General features: G+C 38.7%; 1 protein-coding gene across 4 annotated transcripts in view; it reads left to right on the forward strand.

Annotated features, from left to right (window-relative positions):
- col11a1a (collagen, type XI, alpha 1a) overlaps positions 1 to 22154 on the forward strand; it is a 64162-nt gene that overhangs the window by 39663 nt on the left and 2345 nt on the right. For 3 of the 4 annotated variants that reach the window (XM_057323089.1, XM_057323091.1, XM_057323090.1), the window contains 25 exons: positions 1084 to 1137; positions 2666 to 2773; positions 2880 to 2987; positions 3983 to 4036; positions 4915 to 4968; positions 5069 to 5176; positions 8432 to 8485; positions 8917 to 8970; positions 9122 to 9175; positions 10372 to 10425; positions 11032 to 11139; positions 11497 to 11550; positions 11702 to 11755; positions 13156 to 13209; positions 15407 to 15460; positions 15869 to 15976; positions 16721 to 16774; positions 16867 to 16920; positions 18444 to 18551; positions 19732 to 19785; positions 20209 to 20244; positions 20336 to 20389; positions 20474 to 20720; positions 21136 to 21248; positions 21740 to 21808. In XM_057323089.1, the coding sequence (XP_057179072.1) occupies positions 1084 to 1137; positions 2666 to 2773; positions 2880 to 2987; positions 3983 to 4036; positions 4915 to 4968; positions 5069 to 5176; positions 8432 to 8485; positions 8917 to 8970; positions 9122 to 9175; positions 10372 to 10425; positions 11032 to 11139; positions 11497 to 11550; positions 11702 to 11755; positions 13156 to 13209; positions 15407 to 15460; positions 15869 to 15976; positions 16721 to 16774; positions 16867 to 16920; positions 18444 to 18551; positions 19732 to 19785; positions 20209 to 20244; positions 20336 to 20389; positions 20474 to 20720; positions 21136 to 21248; positions 21740 to 21808 (1923 nt within the window). Of the gene's footprint in view, positions 1 to 1083; positions 1138 to 2665; positions 2774 to 2879; positions 2988 to 3982; positions 4037 to 4914; positions 4969 to 5068; positions 5177 to 8431; positions 8486 to 8916; positions 8971 to 9121; positions 9176 to 10371; positions 10426 to 11031; positions 11140 to 11496; positions 11551 to 11701; positions 11756 to 13155; positions 13210 to 15406; positions 15461 to 15868; positions 15977 to 16720; positions 16775 to 16866; positions 17101 to 18443; positions 18553 to 19731; positions 19786 to 20208; positions 20245 to 20335; positions 20390 to 20473; positions 20721 to 21135; positions 21249 to 21739; positions 21809 to 22154 lie in introns of those variants that run through there. The other variant, XR_008961860.1, reaches the window with a different exon arrangement.

Here is a 22154-nt window from a genome sequence, read left to right on the forward strand (position 1 = left end):
AGACCTCAAACAGGCCAATAAATATCAGTCTTGTTGAGGCAGAAGCAGCAGGCAGATAGAGTTCTGTGGATCTCACTCTCAGACAGAAGATTAATGAATTGCAGAGTCGAGAAAGACGAAAACCCGCTGTCAGTTTTCTCTCTAATCCATCCAAATACAAAGATTAATTTAGAAGCAGAAGTCATGATACATTCACGCAGAGTTAAATGGTCATTATTTTGCCAGCGCCGAAGTCTCTCTCTCGTTCTCTCAGTCACTCAGTTTAAACGTAAAACTCCTGTACCTGCAAAACATTTGTCAGAGCTACAGTAATACACTTTTTTTAAACAACTTGAATCGTATGGATTTGAAGACTTTTTTATTCATTCTAGAATCGCCCACAACACTGTTTTTGTTTGGATAAAAAAAACAAAATGTAGAGAAATGTGCTGGAATTGCAGTTATTCAAAAAAATGTGTAGTGAGTTTAGGGCTTTCAAACGATTAATTGCATCAAGAATAAAAGTTTGTCTTTAAAAGTTTGCCCGTGTACTGTGCATATTAATTTTGTATTTATAAACACATGGACATACATGCATATATTTAAAAAATCTATGTTATACAAATTATTAAACATCTACATATAATATAAATGATTGGTAAATATAAATAAATACATCTAAATGTATTTGATGTTGTTTATAAATACAAAATTATTATGCACAGTTCACAGACATACACAAACTTTTATTCTGGATGCGATTAATCGTGATTAACTGTTTGACAGCTGAAAGTTAATTGCATAGTTTCCTCCCAGGAGTTTGTCTCTCTTTGGTAAGCTGTTTGTGGACTAAAATTCCTATAAATAGAATAATTAGGACTGGATTTGAATACATCTTGGTTATTTTGGTCTAGTCTAACTGGATTTGTTTGAAGAAGTTCAGTCTGAAAAAGTGCACTGTGTTTTTCTCTGCCTTTGAAATCCAATAGATGACACATCGGATAATGCAAATGGGGAAAAAAGCATTGTTGACACTCGAGTGTAAACCTGTTTATTAGGCTTTGATTTACCCATGTTTTGTTCTTTCTCTCTCACCTTGTGCAGGGTCCATCTGGTTTGAAAGGAGCAGAGGGCCCTCAGGGTCCACCCGGCCCCGTTGTAAGTACTCTGTTACCATGGTTTCTCATCACTCAATGCAGGAAACTCATTCTCCCAAAAGCAACATTCAATATTTAGGAGCCTCAGCGAGTTGAGGGAGTGGTCAGGAAGATCTAAGGCTCAAAAACACCATTAAGGATTTAAAAAGAGTGTCCTTCACAGCCAAGCACAAATAAAAAAGAAGAGCGCAGTTGATGCATACCTCACCAAAGCGCACAGCTTGATCAATGTGTCACACACCCCCATTTTCAAGCATGAAGTGCCATGAGTTTACACTAGGGGGCGTCGATCGGAGTCGAGAGAAATTCACATCTAATTCACACATAATTACTTCCTCTTGACATTTTACACCATACCCCTTGCATGTGATGGGCGAGTTGCAATGTCTCCGAGACCCCTTTGAATTAAAACCGAATTCTTTTCCTCGCTGATTCATTTTTCTTGAGAAAGTAGATAAGTATTGTCACCATATAATTGTTCTTATTTCGGACCTGACAGCACAGCATGAGATTAGAACGGATGGATGAAAAGTCATTGAGGAGTTTTAAATTCAGCTGTGTCAGTCCGATAAAGTACACATTTGCATTTGTATGAAGATGCTGAGGTCTACAAATTAAACCACATTGAAATAGTCAGATAAGAAGTCGGAGTGTATGTTCGCCCACTAGTAGGGGTCGTCACATATTGTAGGGGTCGTCACTTTATATATTTATATACATTTCCAGAATGATGTCGCTGTGTTTTGATAGTTTGATTCACAGGATGGCACAAACGTACAAAAGCTGATCAGATGCCCTAAAGGTTGTTTGGGCTATATCCTTGTTTGCCGAAGACCATCTTTAATGACCTTTTGCCAGAATGTAATATAATCTATTGCTCATACGTCAGGGTTAGGAATTCGAACAAACGTGGTGCAGAAACCTGTTTGTGCTACGGACATGATGAAACCTTAGGTCGAGCAAAAGGCTGGTTATTGCTTTTCTAAGTGATCAGACCCGGTTGTATGCGATAAAATGGGTGAAAAATCTCATAAACGTACATCTGAGGAGGGACCGAGCCATATCTGCAGTAGAGACCTGAATAATAAAGAGATACGGGGGGGGGGCTTTTATGACTTGGGCTTGTGGGTAACTATCCAGAACACCTTAGCGATTGCACAGCAACATTAAAAATACTCAAAACACCTTAGAAACCTCATAGCAATGCCCTGGTTGTTGCACAGAATATTCTCAGAAACATAACAGTCTTGTTCCTCGGCATTATAGTTTTACTCGGCCGGGGTTGGTTTATACCAGGTGCCTTAACAGAGAGTTGTATCTCTGTATATAGCTTTCCATGTTTGGAAGTTATTTATGCAGTAGACATACATAAGCAGTATTCGGGAAGGCATCTAAAAATGCTTTTTGAAACTGGAGTAGAATCACTCAAAGCCGAAACTTATATTTGGACTAAATGTACATCCATATTTGCATACTTTATTAAATAAAACCTCTTCAGTTGATGTGTTTTGCGTATGTGGTGATCATAGGGTTCTCCCGGTGAGAGAGGAGCGGCAGGACCTGCTGGCCCCATCGGTTTGTCTGGACGTAGTGGACCTCAAGGACCCCCAGGACCTGCTGGAGAGAAGGGTGCCCCGGTAAATGAGCCGATCAGATATGGAAATCGATTCATGTTTTTATTTGTGATTTGACTTGCTTTTATAAAGCTTTGGCTAAGTTTATGTGTGTATGTGTGTTGTTCAGGGAGAGAGAGGCCCTCTCGGTCCAGCCGGTCGTGATGGAGTCCAAGGTCCGGTTGGTCTGCCTGGTCCAGCAGGACCTCAGGGTCCACCTGGAGAAGATGGTGACAAGGTAAATCGAGAAATTAGGTAGACTACACGTTACAAGCCAAATTGCTGTATACTTTACATACTAATACATTAACAATACAATTCTCTCCTGATGTGGCAGATCCCGTATTCACAGTTGCCACCACAAAAAGATATCTGATTTTACTTTTCTTACGTAGATCTTGCTGCAGCTCACTCATGGCTAAATGAAAGTTTTACATCAACACAAAAGAGACAAACACACACTCTGCTACAGTAACAGGCTTACAATGCAAAATAGTTTTCTAAATAAGTACCATGGCTTGTTGCAAAAGAAATAAGCAGATTACACAAGAATATGTCTTGAATTAAATTTGTTTTGTTTTTACATTTTATTTCCTGTTTTTTAGGCATAAATCTCACAAAATTTTAAAACGACATATCTGATGCAATTTCCCCCATTAAGTTACATGGTTTAATACTTTTACAGGAAAACAAGACAAAACAGTGATTCAGAATGCTTTTGCAGAGTGCAGCCAGTAACCAATCCACTCGCACCTCTTCCCAGAATTCCTCACCCACAGACACTTGTTGGGCAGGACAGATCTGTAATCACTCTTCATCATCACTAACACAACACACGAGCATCTGAAATGCATGCCCGTCTCCCCGCGGCTCTCCTCTGCCGCATATCCATCATCAGCAGCAAAGGCAGTCTATAATGGAATTAGCGTAGGGTACCATAAACGTTGTCTCTCCATCAGCATCTTCTAACAAGGTTCATGGGCTTACGTGCTAAGAATATGTTCTAGCTGTGCTTTATCCGGCTATCATGACTTGTTCTGAAACAACATTTATCATTTACAGTAAAACTCCATGCGGGTCAACAGCTACGCCGGACTATTTACTAAACTATTTCCTTATACATGTCTCTTTCCATTACAATCACCAGTGGGTGATTTTTAATGCAGAAACATGTTTATGGTTATTAAAATGCAAGACAGGCATTGCATGACTGATTTTAAAACTTGTTTCCAGGGAGAGGTTGGCGAACCGGGCCAGAAGGGAAGTAAAGCTGACAAAGGTGAACAGGTGAGTAAATATGCCCATAAAACCCTGTTTGACACCTAATTTGTTTTAATTTGTTTTTAATACAATAAACGTTGTAAAACTGAAAATAGTTCATTATTTAATTTCAGTGTTCATTTAAATCACTTCAAAATTTGCCGCCGTTCACTTCCCATGGTCATTTTTATTCCTACTATGGAAAGTGAATGGGGGCAAATTTTGAAGTGAACTACTCCTTTAAATTTTTATTATGTAATTTTTAATTTCAGTTTATATATATTTTTTTATTTTTTTTTTCAAATAGAATTATGCCTATATTATATTATTTAGGCCTGTATTATGTTATTTGATTTCAATTAACAGAAATGTTTATTTCCGTTTATTTTATTTCAATTATAGTTTTCCAAATAAAACTAGGCATACAATATAATATTTATGGCTGTAATATATTAATCAGGCCTATTATACTGTATTTCATTTCAATTAACAGAAATTTTATTACATTTTTTATTTAATTTACTTTTATTTCAGTTGATTTATTTTAATTTAATTTATTTTTATTTCAGTATTTGTTTTTCAAACAAAACTAGGGCTATATTATATTATTTAGGGCTGTGTTGTATGATTTATGTTAAATTATATTATATTATTTATTTGATTATTTTTGATTTTATAAACAGAAATGTATAATATAATTTTATTTCAGATTTTTTGATTTAATTTATTTTTATTTCAGATTTAGTTTTTCAAACAAATCTAGGCCTATATTATATTATTAGAATTTTGTATTATTATCAGAATTTTGTTATAGTTTTAGTTTTAGAAAACTATTATAACCTTGGTGTTAACACATCCCAAATTGCTCTCCATCTGATCAATATCTTCTCTATGTTGTCCACCAGGGTCCGCCAGGTCCGTCTGGTCTTCAGGGTCCTCTCGGAGCTCCTGGACCTGCTGTACGTCCTGACTGCACTGCAAACTAACCCCATCCATTATGTTTGCCATTTGTGATACAGTAAAGTATAAGACTCTGATCAAATCTCATGCCCCTGTCAGGGAGCTGATGGAGAACCAGGTCCCCGTGGACAGCAGGGTATGTTTGGACAGAAGGGAGATGAAGGAGCCAGGGGCTTCCCAGGACCTCCTGGTCCCATTGGTCTGCAGGTGAGTGCCATTGTGTCAAACACCTCCCCAGATATGATCAGACTTGTGTCGCATTGTGAATGTGTCTCATGGTAATCCAGATTAATACAGCACAGGCTATTCGCCGGTTGCCCTGGGCAGTAGATGAACTGGGAGGTGCTTCAGATGTGAATTGATTTCCTTTTGACTAACCCGCTGATGGAATCGCCGCGTGAACAAGTCCAGACTCATTGCGCAGTGTATTGCAGGAAGAGGAAAGGCGGGTAGCTGCCAGTACAGCGCTTCTAATTCAAGTATGCTGTTGAATAGAAGAATAATTCATGAGCGCAGACGAAGAAAAGAAAACAAAGGAAAATGAAGATAAATAACACTCTCAATACACAGCAAATCCTGAGAGGATTTGCTGTGTATTTTTCCTAAATTCATTTATTGATGTGAGCTTGTACAAGTAATGATTTATCGTCCCTTCAGGGGCGATTTGGCTCGCCATCTCACAAACAGAAACATTTATCCAAATACAGGTAGCTGACTTGCATACCCATATCTAAGCAATATCATGTAATGAGAATGACATCACAGCTGTGCTGATGTTTAGTTCAATAGCATGAATGCGTGTGAGATTTAGCTTTTTGATTTTAACCGTTATATAATGTTGCACACCATTTTCATTCCAATAAATGCATAAGGAATAACGTCTTCTTGCCGTGGAGTACGAAATGTCAGCAGGAGCACAGCTTGTAAAAATCAAATTAGTAGACATAAAACTGTCGACCAGATACTGTACAAAAAACCAGGTGCACTTGGAAGGCATTAATGGCCGAGAAGCATGTTGTTCTGTTGTGTTCGTTTAGGGAAGACGTTAAATGTGGTTTAAGGAATGAAAGTAAACCAAACCACTCAATCATGACGAACAGGAAAATAGGACGGCAGCAGTTGTGAAATGTTTGAGTGGTAAACATGCTATATTCCTCTTCCCATTTGGCCATATTACATACAACGAAGCCTCTGGGTTCTACGAATCCACCATCCATCAATTAGTTGATTCTCTGAAAGCGAGTCATTGCGGTAATGGGGGTACATCGACTGCTCGTAGTTCTCTTATGCCATCAAATCTCTGAGCCATTTGATTCAATTGAGTTTTAATTGGGCGTAATGTACTTCCATTTGGATTTTATTAATTGCATTTAGTGACTCGGTCCAATAGACATTAGAGCACACACACTCTCCGGGCCATTATAAGTGTCTGTCTTAATGGTCTCTGACTAAGAGCTTCTGCCCTGATGAGAACTCACCAAGAATCAACTAGCGAGAATGTTTGCTTCTGCCAAGTTGTTGGTACAGTTGGGTGAATAAATATGAGAAAAAAATGTGATTTAGATCTCTTTACTTTTAATAGGTGTGGCCTGGCAGCGGGCCACTTTTGAATAACGCCTACTGTATAGTGATCGGTCGGTGAGGCAATAGGCCCTTTTCACAATGACGTCACTTAACTTCCGCCTTTTCGCAAAGCAGTGTATCATAACATCCGTCTTGCAACAAACAAGAAGAAGAACTTCCGTTTTGCCGTCGCGCTGGAATTTAACAACAGTGAAAAAAAACTGACAGAACACTTATTCAAGTACTTATCCTAGCACCTTCGCTAACACAAAAAGAAAACAAAACACTTACCTTCATAATCAAACAGGTACTGTTCAACAAAGAATTTGTATCCTTTATCTAGCTTTGATCTTGTCGTAAGCAAAAATTTGTCTGCAAGATGTTGTACATCATCTAGCCGTATTCGTGGCAGCTGTGATAGGGACTTGGTAAACTCATTCTGAGGCGCTAGCGGAAGTAACGAGACACCTTTTTCGCGGCAGAACGGAAGATGCGTGACGCCATGTGAAAAGGGCCTATTAGGGAGTAAATGTCAGGGACCAAACACACATAGCCAGGGTCACGTGGTTAGTTTATTCATCCAACAATAAATGCATTTCAGGTCTTTGTGTTTTCAATGAGGTCCTATACCTTCAACAAAGGATGCGTCATGAATGTTTCTCCTTATTTGTCGGTATGGCTGCAAGATGCATCGAAATTATCGAATTATCAGAAATATGCATATTGCATTGTGCATCTCGCAACAGTTGGCAATAATTTAATTATTTTAATTCTTCAAAATGTATTTATAGTCCAAGTGTATGAATAGCAGAGAGACTAACAAGACCGAGAGAGTAATATAATTGATTCATTTTCAGTTTTAAATTATATATGAATGTAATTTAAATTGTTTTTACAAATATTAAGCATCAAATCAGAAATTACATTATTTATCAAATTGCATTTTTCTTCAATACTGTGCAGCCTTAGTTTGCAGGTTTAACATTGGGGTTTTTCAAAACAAAGATTAAGATGACTAGTCGTCTACAATCATGGTAAATAATATGATACATTTTTAGGAATTGTGTTGTATTTAAAGTAAGTACCGGTTATTGCATTGTAAACACCTCCCTTCTAAGTAAATTAGGTCTAATAACAAATGTGAGTTATTCCCATTAAGCGGTATTAACATTGTGCTGTTAACACCCATTCTATGGATAGTAGTTGTATAATCGTATTAAGACATTTTTGGGGCATGTTTGCACTGTTAATTGATTTGCATAATTCTTATTCTACATCACTATCACTATCAGCAGGTGCCATTTATTCTTAATGGAGTCGCCTTTAATTGGCCATTAGTTAAACTGAAAAACAAGATGAATTTTGCAAACAGTTACTCAGTGGTGTGCAGAAGAAGTGTGTCGCACACCGCTGGTCATCCTCAGGGATTGTTTGAACAGAGAAAAATATAGACCTGTGTAATGACTGTGCATCGATTATAAGTTTCTGTGCTGGCTAAATTAGCTTTTATATTGTGTTTAGTGATGAAAGTCTACTACATCGATCACAGGTGGGAAAATAACCCTAAAGTGTTCACAGACGAAAATCTAAGGAAGGATATTAGGTGCTCTGTTATATTTCAAGATCACAGACACTGGAACTCGATTAACATGCCTTTACTCCACCTCTGCCGGTTCCATTTGCCATATGGCCCCTTTGCCTTTCTCTGCCAATTCAGAAATGAAGTGTTATTGCTGTCCTTGCTAACTGCATCTGCGCCAGAATATTTCCTCTTTTCATCAAAAGTTCGTTGTGTTGTCTGAAAGCAGCGATGCTTCTTTGGATATTATTGACTGTACCATGAGTGTGAAGATATAAGGGCATCGTTTAAAATATAAGATTATGCTTCTTTTTTAACAGGGTCTTCCTGGACCGTCAGGTGAGAAAGGAGAAAATGGAGATGTTGGTGCTATGGTAAGATGTTTTAACAATTTATATTGTTAATATGATATAACAGTACATAATATTTCACTGTATTATATTACATTTGATTATATAATTTATTTAGATTATTTTTATAAATATATTATATATGAATTTATTTGATTAATTCCTATTTAATTCGTTATTTTAGCTTAAACTCCATACACATGCTTTCCGAAATGTACTTTTATTAAATATGCATATTTTACATCAATTTATTTTATAGTCTGTCCCTTTGGGGAAAACAGACCACAAATGTCATATTGTTTGCAGAATGTCCACCTAAATAACACAACCGGTCACTGAATAACAGTAGCAATCATCATGGGAACTCAAATAGTGAAGCAAATCGTTGAAATAGTAATGTAAAGCTCAAATAGTAATTTCATGTTTGACTCTTATTTGTCTTCTTTTCACGCCAGGGACCCCCCGGCCCACCTGGTCCCAGAGGTCCTCAGGGTCCTGCTGGTGCTGATGTAAGAGCATATACATGTACATGCATATACATATACATATACATATACGTGCTGATGTAAGAGCATACCTAACATATATCGACTTTTTTAGCTAAATAGCTTTAACAATAATGGCTTTCCTCCTAACATATATCGACTTTTTGTATTATAGGGCGCACAGGGTCCTCCAGGTGGAATAGGAGCTATGGGATCTGTCGGCGAGAAGGTAAGAATATTTCTAGCTCTGTTTATTTTTGCTCTCAAACAGATACTCCGCTAGGAGTCACTGTTATAGACTTCATTTTAAGTGTCACTTTTTGTCTAAATTAGTAAAAGAACACGATTGATGCCTACTTCAGTGCAGATCTGACAATATTTCACCGCTATTTGGCAGGCCCACCGGCCATTAATATTTAATGCTCTGGCTGGCTGCTGTGAGGAATCTAGAATATGTATCAGGTCACTGTTATGTTACGTCCATTAGAAGTTGGAAGTACTTTTATCCACTTCAGCCTGGCTCGGATATAAAATTTGATTCAGCTTTATAACACAGCTCTCTGGAATACCTAATTCTCATCGATTAAGTCACGACATTCAGATTTTGATAAAAAAGAATCTACAATTGACCGTGGTCCCAGTCAACCCATTTCATACATAACTATGCTAGAAGATTCTCGTATCTCGCATAATAAAATAATTTAAACTCAAATCAATGTTTAATATCCATTTATTTATTTAGTGTGTAGCACTGTCACAATATAATGCATTGACAAAAACCGGGATATGAATAACTGTGATTATTGATATTGTGTTAACACTCCACATGCAGATAATATCGTAAAACATTCAGCTCCAGTACTTGCTTGACACTCCAACATAGTAGGTTGTGGTTTTGAACCTGTTTAACATTTCGTGCCACAGTGGTCACAAACTCACTCTGCTAAAAGAAGAGAAGATAAACACAAAATTAAACTGAAAATTAAAGATGAATTTGACTGATGGCATCATTTATTTATTTAATTTCAATAGGTAATACAAAAAAATCCTTATTGTTACCTCTTTTGGCATCCCCTTTTTTGTGGTTAAATTGTAATAACCCTGGGTTTTGGTGCATTGATTACTGTTGGCAAAACCATGGTTTCACTATAGTAACCCTGTTTAACTATGTTTTTTCAAAACCATGGTTGTTTTGTCACCATGTTATAACAATGTTATAACTGTAGTAAAACCATGTTTTTTTTAAACCATGGTTAATTTTCGTTAGGGTCATACTCAATCTGATATTGTGCCCAATACAATGTTACAATGTTTGCTGACTGTACAGAATTCGTAACTTATTTGAATATTGCTCTAATTTAAGTAGTTGGTGACACCGGTGTACAGTACCATATATCTCTGCTAAACAAGTCATATTTTTCACAGGGTGAGCAAGGAGAAGCTGGCAACCCTGGACCTTCTGGAGAGCCTGGACCCGGGGTGAGTGAAATCACTTAATTTCTGGCTTTGTTGGTCACCAAATGTTTTTGTTAAAAGGTGATTTTACTCGTCATAAAACAACAGTTTATTAGCGCAACATTCTAAAGAAAACATCGCTCACACTATTGTCAAGGAGCTCAAGGTCATATTCCCGCAAGCACTTCAATGGATTGTATCCTCTGGAAATTGATTATATCATGAGAAATCACTCTGTGGACAGGTGGTTAGGAAAGGGTTTAAAAAATAAGAGTTTTAGGAATATCAGGAATGATGAAAAGAGGTGGGTTCTTTCATTTTGATAGATTGCATAGACAGATGGGTGTTTTTTGTTAGACATTTCCCGGGTCATTCGGATAACTCAAAAACTTTCAAAAAGTAAACTTTGCTATAGTATGTTGATGAATATTCTGGCGTATCTACAGATGGGAATTCGGCCAATTGCAAGCCAAGCCTGTCAATGTCGACATGAATAGCTGATGAACTCTTTTGAATTTGCACATTAGAATGTAGAGCGTGTCTACGCTCATTGTTCTCCGGGTGCTTTAGTTCATGAAGTGCCTCAGGGCTCTGCATTCGACCCTTTCATCTTTCTGATATATGCTGCAGGGCCCGAAAGGTGAGAGAGGAGAAAAGGGCGAAGCTGGTCCCTCTGGTGCCGCCGGACCCTCTGGTCCCAAAGGACCCCCTGGAGATGATGGCCCCAAGGGTAACTCTGTAAGTGTGAAACAGCTTGTATACATATACGTATGATTTTTCATGGCCATATTGAGGTGAGAAGGGAGGTCAAATAAATAAAAACACTCTTTAATGATCTCCTAGAGCCAATGAGCCTTGCTATAACAGGAAATGGTATTTGAGATGGATTATGCTAATTAAATATGAGATTTCCTTCACTTATTGGAAATGATTGTAGTGCTTTGTGTCCAAGATGAATAAGACGAGGTAATTCAATTGAAATTACTGAAGCGTGTACTGCTCACATTGATATATTTTGTTTTATAGAATTTATTAAGTGCATATTTAGCTTTTAAGTTATTGCCTTGTTGTCAACCTTGTGCTTTGTTACTATAGGGCCCTGTTGGTTTTCCTGGAGACCCCGGTCCACCTGGTGAGCCAGGTGTTGCTGTAAGTGCCAAAATCCATCTGTCTTATTCTTATAAATGTCTTTGTCACAGATGTCGAGAGATAAAAATCACTCCGTTCAGTTAAATTGTTTTTTTCAGCCTTTTTCTTTCCGTCTTTAATTTTGTTTATAATTACATCTGTCTTATTTCAGGGAATAGATGGAGGACCTGGAGAAAAAGGAGAAGATGGAGAGAATGGTCAACTTGTGAGTATAGCAATACATTTTCCTATTGTATAGAAGTTTGTTAATTCTGAAAGCAGCTATTTAAGCCAATAGCATTATCGTCCACTATTTGTTAATAAAAGTTACTTTGTCAGTAATTTATTTGACTTCCTTTTTTATTTCCAGCTATTTGTCTATTTTTCAATCAATTTAATTGAGAGATTTTGTTTTCCTCCTTGCGTAGGTGTATAAATATATTAAAGGGATAGTTCACACAAGAAAGAAAATTCTGTCATGAATTACTCACTCTCTAGTTGTTCCAAATCTGTATACATTTCTTTGTTTGGTTGAACGCAGAGAAAGATATTTGGACGAATGCTTCTTCAAAATATCTTTTGTGTTCAACAGAACAAAAAGATGATGAAGTAATTTTTCCTACTATGGTAGTCAATGGGGTCCAAGACCTGTTCAGTTATTTCTTCCAAAGGTTCTTCCAAATATCTTTCTCTATGTATGTCAGAACAAAGAAATATAAACAGATGTGGAGCAACTCAAAGGTGAGTAAAATAATGACAGAATTTTAATTTTGGGGTGAACTATCCCTTTAATGTAATATTTGGATATACTGAAATCATACCGAAGTCATTGTCTGAGCCCACAGCAGCAGCTCATAAATTTCAGTCCTTATGATCAATTTTTTCATTGTAATTTGGGTTTGCCAGTGCAGGGAAATGGGTAATTTACTGTTAAATTCAACGTTTGAGAATCTAGCTTTGGATGTTTGGGTGTCTAGCATCACTGTTGTGAGCGATTCATTGCAAGGTCCATTTATAAGCCACAGTTCTCTGAAAGTCTAATGAGGTGGGGTTGTTTTGTGCTGCAAGACGTAGGCAAACATTTACAGCTCCCCTATTTTGATAAGAAGTTCATCATTTTAGAATCCATCAATCACACAGCTGAATGAGTTTGCAAATTTATATCCATCCTAAGTTTGTGTGCTCGCGAAACCCCAGAGCGTCTCCTAATTGCGTTCAATTAATTATCCCAAAATTGGCTACGACAGTCGAGGCAAAGAAAGTTTAGTTATGAAAAAGATTATTTATAAATTAAAGGGCCGGTTTCACAGACGCAGCTTAGCTTAAGCCAGGACTTTGCCTTAGTTGAATTAAGATATTTATGTCGCTTTTATAAAAATGCCTTAGAAGAATACATTACTGTTCTGCATCTTGAGACAAAACAATGGCACTGATATATTTTTAAGATATTTCTGGGCAAGTTATATTCAATTAAGACAGGTCACACATTCCTTTTAGTCTGAGACTAGCCTTAAGCCTTGTCTGTGAAACCGGGCCAAAGTCTTTTATTTCCCATCTGCTGGTTTAGCGAAATTCTGCGTCTGCTAATTTAAGTTGTTCATATTTGTTTTATTTTCTGTGTTTTAGGGACCCCCTGGTCCATCTGGAGAAGCTGGTCCACCAGGACCTCCAGGCAAGCGAGTAAGTAAAGTCTTCATCATATATTTTATGCATGTTCATTCGCCATGTTTTGAAGCACCTGTGGCTTTTTGGATCCGTATTTTTGTTTTCAAAGGAATAAGCAGATCAATGTTGATCTCAAAACGGTACGAATCAACTGCTGTTGATTGTCTGAGCCGTTTTATGAAAATCATGACCTGTGGAAATTAGGTCGTCTTTTTTGTTTTGAGATGAATGATAATCAACACGCATGATTGGTTGTTTCTGGCCCGGGGTCGTGCCGCTTAACAGCAAAATAAAAAACAAAGTCCTTTACAGGATGATGAATGGCGCATACTAAATCATCTGCCTGAATCGAAAAACACCGCTTTAATGGTATCGAAGCCCGGACTAATTTCCTCCACCGAGGTCTTACATCTCTCTCAGGATGAGAGAGGAAAATCTGTCCAGACACTGTATTGATCTCGGCTGTTTGATTGACAGCGATGAGGGGACAGCGGCGTAAAGGATTTTACAGAGGAAGAGGAAATATAACTGTCACATTTGTGATGGGAACCCAAGCTCCTTTCGCACCGCCACATCAAAAGAAATTTGTTCTGCCGTGTGACACCTCGCCGCCTCACGGAAAATAGCGTTGTTTCACCAGTCAGGAAAATAACGCATCATTTTTACCAAACAGGGAAAAGTAAACTTTTCCAATTTATACCGTGTTGAGGTGCATTCAGGCCCGCACGGCGAAATATTGTTATTTCCTCTGACTTTACACACTGTTATTTTCTCATCTTTTAACGGTTGTCTCTGGGTTTACGTGCAGCGGGGTCATTGTGTGTACGTGCACTTTGTGCCGCCTGCAGCTGTATGCCGGCTTGTGTGTGTCGTTTTAATTGTTGTGTAACTCTTGCAGTTATAAAAAAAAAACAGTTCATGTACAAAAAAAGGAGACAAGTCTCTATATTCAGAAACGCCAGCGTTGAGACGTCATAAAGATTTGAGATTTTAAACATTTATCGAGATTAAATCTAGCAGGGGCCTTTAGCCTGTGCACCAGAGTTTAACAGTCCCTGTTTGGGTTTTGTCATTTTTCTATAAGGCAAACAGTCCTGCTTGAAATTTAATAGGCGGTTCGGGCAACTCCCTCCATAAAGCTTTATGGCATTCCCTTCCGCATACAAATACATTATTCATGCAAAACGTAGAGAAAACAACACTCGCTTTCCCAATATACTTGGTGGCAATCTCCCCGGTAAAATTATACATCCTATCAGCATGCAGACACCAGTGGCCCACCAATGGTGTTTTAATCCTAGACGGTAAAGACAGTCGGGGGAAAACTGATCTCGGACCAGTCTCGCGGTATTAACTCAGCTGCATCAATAATTCCGGCTAGAGCTTGTTTTGCATTAAACACGAGGTGTTTTGCTTTTTCAGCATTTTACCGGCTGCAGTTTGAAATGAATATGGAAATCGTTCCCCTATTTCCTTTCTCTTTCTTATTCTTTCGCTTGTCAGCCGGTCCCTAGGCTGTTAACTATCTTAAAAATGAATTAGTTTCTTCCCGTTGAATATTTTTAACTGACAATAGCCGGTTAGTTGCACTTGATCTATTGCAATTACATGTAGGGGAGTTCGGGGCAAGTTGTCACACATGGGTGTATTACGAATATAGATTTAGACAGAAATGTTCAACCGTGTGTTTTTTGGCGAGGTTGTTTTTCACAAATGTCAGTTGTCACATTTTTATTGCCATGACATGTCTCACGTTTTAAATTAGTATACATGTATAAACTTGACAACTTGCCCTATATGCAGTAATGTTACAGCAACCTCCGGTTTCTTTTAGAAAAGGTCGACATGTTTTTGTTCGACTCTTTTTTTTTCCATGCCATAGCAATGATTTTAAAACCCTTTTTGTTGTCTAGTCTTCTACACAGAAATTGGCTTTCAAAAATAAACCCCCGAGAAATATTAACTGTAGTAAAAAGTGTAACAACTCATCCCCCCTATTGAGGAACACTCACAAGCCCCCGATCCTCACAGAAAGTGTGTACGACCATACAAGACAGACTACACCCAGCAGCGAATCCATTCTCCCATTAATACCCATCAAGCAAAATCCCCCAAGTGCTACTCTGATGTCTCTTTGTGACCTTTTTACCATTTGTTTTATAGCCCAGCACAGACAAATGCTCAAATACACTGTCCTTTCCTCTGTCCTCAGGGACCCCCGGGGGCTGCCGGAGCCGAAGGCAGGCAAGGAGAGAAGGGCGCCAAGGTAACGCATCATTCCAAATCAATTCAGCCCGGGCATATACTGCAGCTTCCAGTGCCATAATTAAAGCCCAGACAGCCAAGAGAGAAAGCACATCTTTGACTGAATGACTCACGTGTGAAAGCCCTGTCATTATGGAAGCTATATGGGTTTGGGATTGAAGTGTGTGTTTTAGTTTATTTGCATACATTCTGTAAATAAATTCAAGCGTTTTATTATTTCACACATTGTACATACCAGAGGAAAGTTTTATACAATAAAGTATAGAGGTGTACAATTGTTGTAGATTGTATAAGATGTTTGAGAAATGTTTGAGTTCATAGTGAGCTCTTCAATAATATGGATTTGTGATTGCAGGTATTAAATAGATCTCATCTGTGTTTTTTCTTTCTTTTGGGCATTTTTCTCTAGGGAGAGGCAGGATCTGAGGGTCCGCCAGGCAAAACGGGTCCAGTTGGCCCTCAGGGTCCCGCCGGAAAGCCTGGTCCTGAAGGTCTCAGAGGAATCCCTGGCCCTGTGGTAGGTCCTGATTTCATTCTGCACTTTAGTTAATACTGCCACTGCACAAAACAGTCTATTTTTAAACTTCCTTTTCAAATGTATAATATTGGATTAGAACAAAAAACACACCCATCACAGATTGGCTGATTATTATTATTAAATGTAAAACATTTGTGTTTTGTTTAAAGGGATAGTTCACCTAAAAAGGAAAATGCTATCATCAGTTACTCACCCTCTTGTCATTTCAAACCTGTATGACTGTTTTTCTTCTGTAGAGCACAAATGAAGATATTTTAAACAATGTTTGTAACCAATGTTTGTGACTTCCATTGGTTTTGCATCCATATCCATACTATAGAAGTGAATGGGTACTGCTGTTGTTTGGTTACCGTTAAGGTTATTCAAAATATAGAAAGAAAGCCATACGGGTTTAAAATGACAAGAGCGTGAGTAAATGATGACAGAATCTCTTTAATGGCATGATGACATTTATGTTGTTTAAGTGTTCAAATACTTTTTAGGGGTACTGTATACCCTAAGTACATATAATACACACCCCACACCATACAAGACCTACATAACCAGACAAATGAATCCCCACCTCTCCTTGCTTGTACAATCTGCATCTTTTTCTTGTCTGTTTACACACACTTTTGTAGTATCCGGGCCATTAATCACTGTCCCGCTCGCAGTAAATCGATGGCAGACCGTAAGCAAAACAGGTTGCAATAATGACTGTTGTAATTGGATGGATTTTCACAGGGTGAACAAGGACTTCCTGGTGCTCCCGGACAAGATGGCCCGCCTGGACCGATGGTACGAGATCTGTCCCCTTTTCGTTCCTTATTTCTCTCTTTTTGTGTGTGTGAGTGCCAATTGAATTTCACCGTTGGTCTTTTGCTGTTTAGGGACCTCCTGGTCTCCCTGGCCTGAAAGGAGACCCTGGCACTAAGGGTGAAAAGGTCAGTGACATCTTGATTCCTTTTCTGTCATTTTTATGAATGTGCTGTCTTACATTTCAGGAAGGTTCAAGGTCAACGCTAAAGACTGGGACCGTTCACAGAAAGTCGTTCTGAAGAAACCCAGGGGGAAGAGTTTCAGCAGCGTCTGCAGAACTTTTATTCTTTAGCTTTTTTAGAAATGTATGCATCCTTTTTAAAGTTATAAAGAGTATTTATTTATTTAATTTGGTCGTTTTTTATTTATTCAGCCATTCAAGCAATATTCATATGAATTATTACTAAAAAATATTACGAATTCTGGGGTGCGTTTCCCAAAAGCATTGTTAGCAAACTATGGTCGCAAGTTCCGCCGTTCCAGCATAGATCAACGATTTAAGTGTTTCCCAAAACCATCGTTCCAACGATCAATCGCAAGAAGCATCGCAAAATTGCGTGGTTGGAACTACAGGGCTAGAGCTGTGGTTAGAAGCATCGTTCCTTGTTATTTTGACATGTAGACTTACATGCATCAAGCTTTTGATCAAAGTAAGCAAGCAACATGCAGTGCATTCCATATCCATCACTCGAAATATATACAAATTTAATTTGACATCTTTTAGTTTGTCAAGGAAATAAAGCGCTGTTTTTTAAAAGTGCGCAACGCGCTGATCTGCGTGCCCTAGGACCCTGGGGAATCCCTGGGTGGAATGACGTCGGTGGACGCTTATAAATGAATTAAATATCGTGAAATAAAACAACAGATAACAAAAATAGGATAACAAAAGTAGTCCTTAAATGCAATGCATGTTATTTACAGCAAGAATTTGACAATAGGCTTGTTCGACTTGATGCGGCGCCGCAAGATCCGACAGGCGGATGACATCAAAGTAACGCGAGAGCGATTCGAAAGCAAACTTTTTATCGTTTTTCGAATCGCTCTCGCGGTACTTTGATGTCATCCGCCTGTCGGATCTTCGGCGCCGCATCAAGTCGAACAAGCCTATTAATTCGATCTGAACGTATATATTAGTATACGTCATTACTCCACCACCTGTGTGGCGTCATCAACTAGATTGCTGAACCAACTTGGTTCAAACAATTGGTCTCCGATAGAGTTACTACAGTTTCGGGAAACAATCGTAACTACATCGTTAATTTCCCCAACGATGCATCGTACTATGGTGGTAAACCAGCGAGTTATGTCGTTGTTCGGGAAACGCACCCCTGATCTTTGTTGGTTTATAATTATTATTTCATAATCAATATCAGTTTTATAAGTTTCAGTTCCTTTAGCTCAGCTTGTGGCACTTGCAATGCTAACGTCATGGGTTCAATACCCAGGGACCACATGTACTAATAAAAATGGTGTAGCCTGAATGGTAATACCTGTTTGTGTTAACCTTGTTATATTGTTGTCTTTGGCCTCTGGCTTTCTCTCATATAAACTCAATTTGTGTTCTCTGTACATATGGTATGCAAATGAACCATCATCAAGCCCGATCCGCTGATGTGTGATGTCTGTTATCGTTTGTGTTTTTCTTCAGGGTCACCCCGGTCTAATTGGTCTCATCGGACCCACTGGTGAGCAGGGAGAGAAGGGAGATCGAGGTTTGCCCGGTCCTCAGGGCCAGGGTGGCAGCAAGGGTGATTCTGTAAGTCGCTAATGATTTATTTGTCCCTCCCACCTTTCCAAACGCGCGCCGAACCTTCACCAGCGTTCAGCAGAAAGCACAAGGACGTCCCGCTCTGACCGTAAACGCTGCTTGCACATTAAAGCAACGACCACCTGAAACAATGATGTGTGCGCTTATTGCATCTGTGTACATCATTATAATCGTGTTATGGATGAAACTGCCATAACAGGCGGAGGAGATCAGTAAGCCAGCTGTAACTCTTACTCCAGACGGTTATATTGTTTTAAAGTAGCGGTTTGTTTCATTGTAAGCTGTGAGTTTTTTTTGCTTTTTAACTCTAGCTGAAACACTATATAAGATACTATACCCACAATCCGATCTAAACAGGTCCAACATAAAGATTTCGCCTCACCTTACAATCCCGTCGAACAGAAAAATCTGAAAACAATCTCAATTGTTTCTATTAGAACGCAATTAGAATAAATGGAGGAGAAAATAAGATATTTGTATAATATACAGTATGGAATATTACATATTTGTTCCTATAGGCATGAAACTTCAACCTTACATTATTCAGTCAATTTAACGCTGTATCATTATTTTAGTCCCTCAATCTAAACTGAATACTGAATGCAAATATATTGCTTACAGACGAAAAACATTAAAGTCTTTAAATAAAACCGAGCAAATAGAAGGTTACAAATAGCTCTGCCCCTCCATCGACCTCTCGCTTCTTTATAATGCAATATATTGAAAAACCTATTCCTATTAAGCTTGATGAAATTGTATTTTCCCCTTCCGTGAGTTAGAAAATAGATAAGCTCATTACATCTCACTAACATTTCCCATTAGACAGATGTGCGGTCTGTTGCTGCGTTCCGTAACAGAGCTTGAATTTCTCCCCACAGAACAACTTTAAAAGTCCTTGACTCCTAATGAATTGGGATGATCAGTGTGTAATACACACCAGAGGATTATACAATCAATATGTGAGCAACGCAGTGTCGTTTGTTTGGCATACTGTTCCTGGAGTGAAAAAGCAAAACTCATTTTGTCACTTATTCACGCTGTTGGAGATGCAGAAGACCAACATTAGTTTGTCATCTGACTTGATATCTAGACGTCTTGTGGGTCATTTATGAATACGAATGTATCGAATAATGCACCATCTAATCACCATCTGCTCTATGAATTGTAGGGTATTGGTGGAGCTTCTGGTCCCCTTGGTCCACCTGGTCCTCCTGGATTGCCTGTGAGTCTTTCTTCTGTTTCCTTCTGTCATGACATATTTTGTTATATTTTGCCACCTTATGAACAGAAATTTTTGAACCAATAAAATGGTCATTTTGGCCTGTCCCGTTCCGGAAGCCTTGATCTTCTTATATTAGTATTTGTATACAACAATTAAAAACAACTAAATAAAAGTATATATACTAATTATAAGCTTGATAATCAAATACATAATATAAATTTGTCTAATACTACCCATTTTCACACTTGAAATTCATTTGAATTTGCATCTAGAAAGCAGATTTGGACTTTCTATGACATGATGAATAAATAATTGATTAAATTCATCAAAAAAACATATTTGTACACAAGTTCTACTGGTTGTTGCATTCAAGTTACGTTTTTCCAATGAAGGATGAATTTCATACAAAATTTCATTTTTTAGGGTCCACAAGGGCCAAAGGGATCCAAGGGTTCAACTGTAAGTTCGACTTTTATTTCTGATCCATTTGACGTACATGTCATACTGGCGTTATTAAAGTAGCTCATGGTTTGAAATCGTCTTCCCGCAGGGTACCTCTGGTCAGAAGGGAGATACCGGCACTATTGGACCTCCTGGTCCTCCTGTAAGTATCTGTTTCAAGGTCTTCGTGAACTTCATCATAAAGCGTGACGTTCTTGGACCGTACATTCATTCTCTGTTTCTTTAGGGTCCACCCGGTGAGATCATCCAGCCTCTGCCCTTCCATATGCCCAAGAAGTCCCGTCGTTCCGTCGACATGCAGGCCGATGAGGCGGGCACCATCCTGGACTACGGAGAGGGCATGGAGGACATCTTCAGCTCCTTGAATAACCTCAAACAGGACATCGAACGCATGAAGTACCCCATGGGCACGCAGGGCAACCCCGCGAGAAGCTGCAAAGACCTCCAGCTCGCTCATCCGGAGTTCCCAGATGGTAAGCGATCGGAAAAGGCGCGGAAAAGACAAATCTGAAGAACATAGTTTGCTGGTTTCTAAAATTCAGAGCTGTAGGATTTGAATAATAGCTGATTGGAGAGATGTTTAGCATTCCGTGGACTCCCACATCAGCCGATAAATCTTGCAAATCATGCCTTACAAAATGCCAGCTCTTAGACTGACCTTTCAGAGCTGCTTTTACTACGCTCACATTAACCCGCTATTCTGTTTACACGAGGCACCCAATCCGCCGTCTTTTTTAGCTTCTGAAAAAGATCAAACGCGAGAGAACGTGGAGCCGAGGGAATATCCTGGAATGAGATCATAATGACAGTAGCTCTGCCTGATTTTCTGAGCGTCATATCTGTAGATGTTCTAGACTCAGAGAGCGTATGTGTGTTTTTTCTTCTCAGGTGAATACTACATTGATCCCAACCAGGGATGCTCAGGGGACTCCTTCAAAGTGTACTGCAACTTCACAGCGGGAGGCGAAACCTGCATCTTCCCCGATAAAAAGTCAAACGGAGTAAGTGACATTCTCAAAGCCCTCTTCTGAGGAAGAACCAGCCAATAACAGACAGGACTAAAGCATCTTACCTCTCTCATATAGAAACACTTTTTCCAATGGAAAATCATGTTGGTTATTGGAAGTGAAAAATAGATCCGATTCATATTTCACCCCAAGAATAATGTCCTACTTTTATTTATTGGTGTTCACATTTCCCAGTTCTCATTGCTGTAATGCTTCTAGATGTTTTCATTGTGAGTTTGTTTGTAGTTCTCAGTATGGTCGATGATGATTCTCATTATTAGTTTCTCATTACTGTACTGTAGTACCATAACACTGTAAATGATTTTCTTGAGCATAAATGAAGTGCAGTAAAACAAACATTACCATAATGTATGCATGCTTAGCAATTTAAGATAATTCAATTGAAATAACCATGCTGTTGAAATGCTGTTTGTACAAATCCATAAACACGCCTGAGCTTTTGTCGTTTCTCACGCTTTCTTCAGGTGAGGATATCTTCATGGCCCAAAGAGGTTCCTGGCTCTTGGTTCAGTGAATTTAAGCGCGGCAAAATAGTAAGTGCACTCTCTCATCCCACTTTCATCTTCTCTTCTCCTCTCCTTTATATAAAAACACCATCTTGTCCTTCTCCAAGTTAAAAGGATCAGAGTGGTCTCCTTCCTCTTTTTACTTTACCCGACCGTTAGACGGACACCAATAAAAGCTCTGCTTTTTACAGCCGCGGCCCTGGATCCATCAAGAATCTGAGCACACCCACAATCATTCATACAGAACACACACATACACGCGCCGCATTTATATTTGATGCGGTGGAGAGTCATAGAGGCGACGCGGCATCTCTGAGAAATGTGCCGCCTTTGTTTACCTGGTTTTTATCCCAGCTGTTTTCCACTTTGTCAG

The sequence above is a fragment of the Triplophysa rosa genome, linkage group LG23 (assembly GCF_024868665.1).
Source record: "Triplophysa rosa linkage group LG23, Trosa_1v2, whole genome shotgun sequence".
Classification (NCBI taxonomy): domain Eukaryota; kingdom Metazoa; phylum Chordata; class Actinopteri; order Cypriniformes; family Nemacheilidae; genus Triplophysa; species Triplophysa rosa.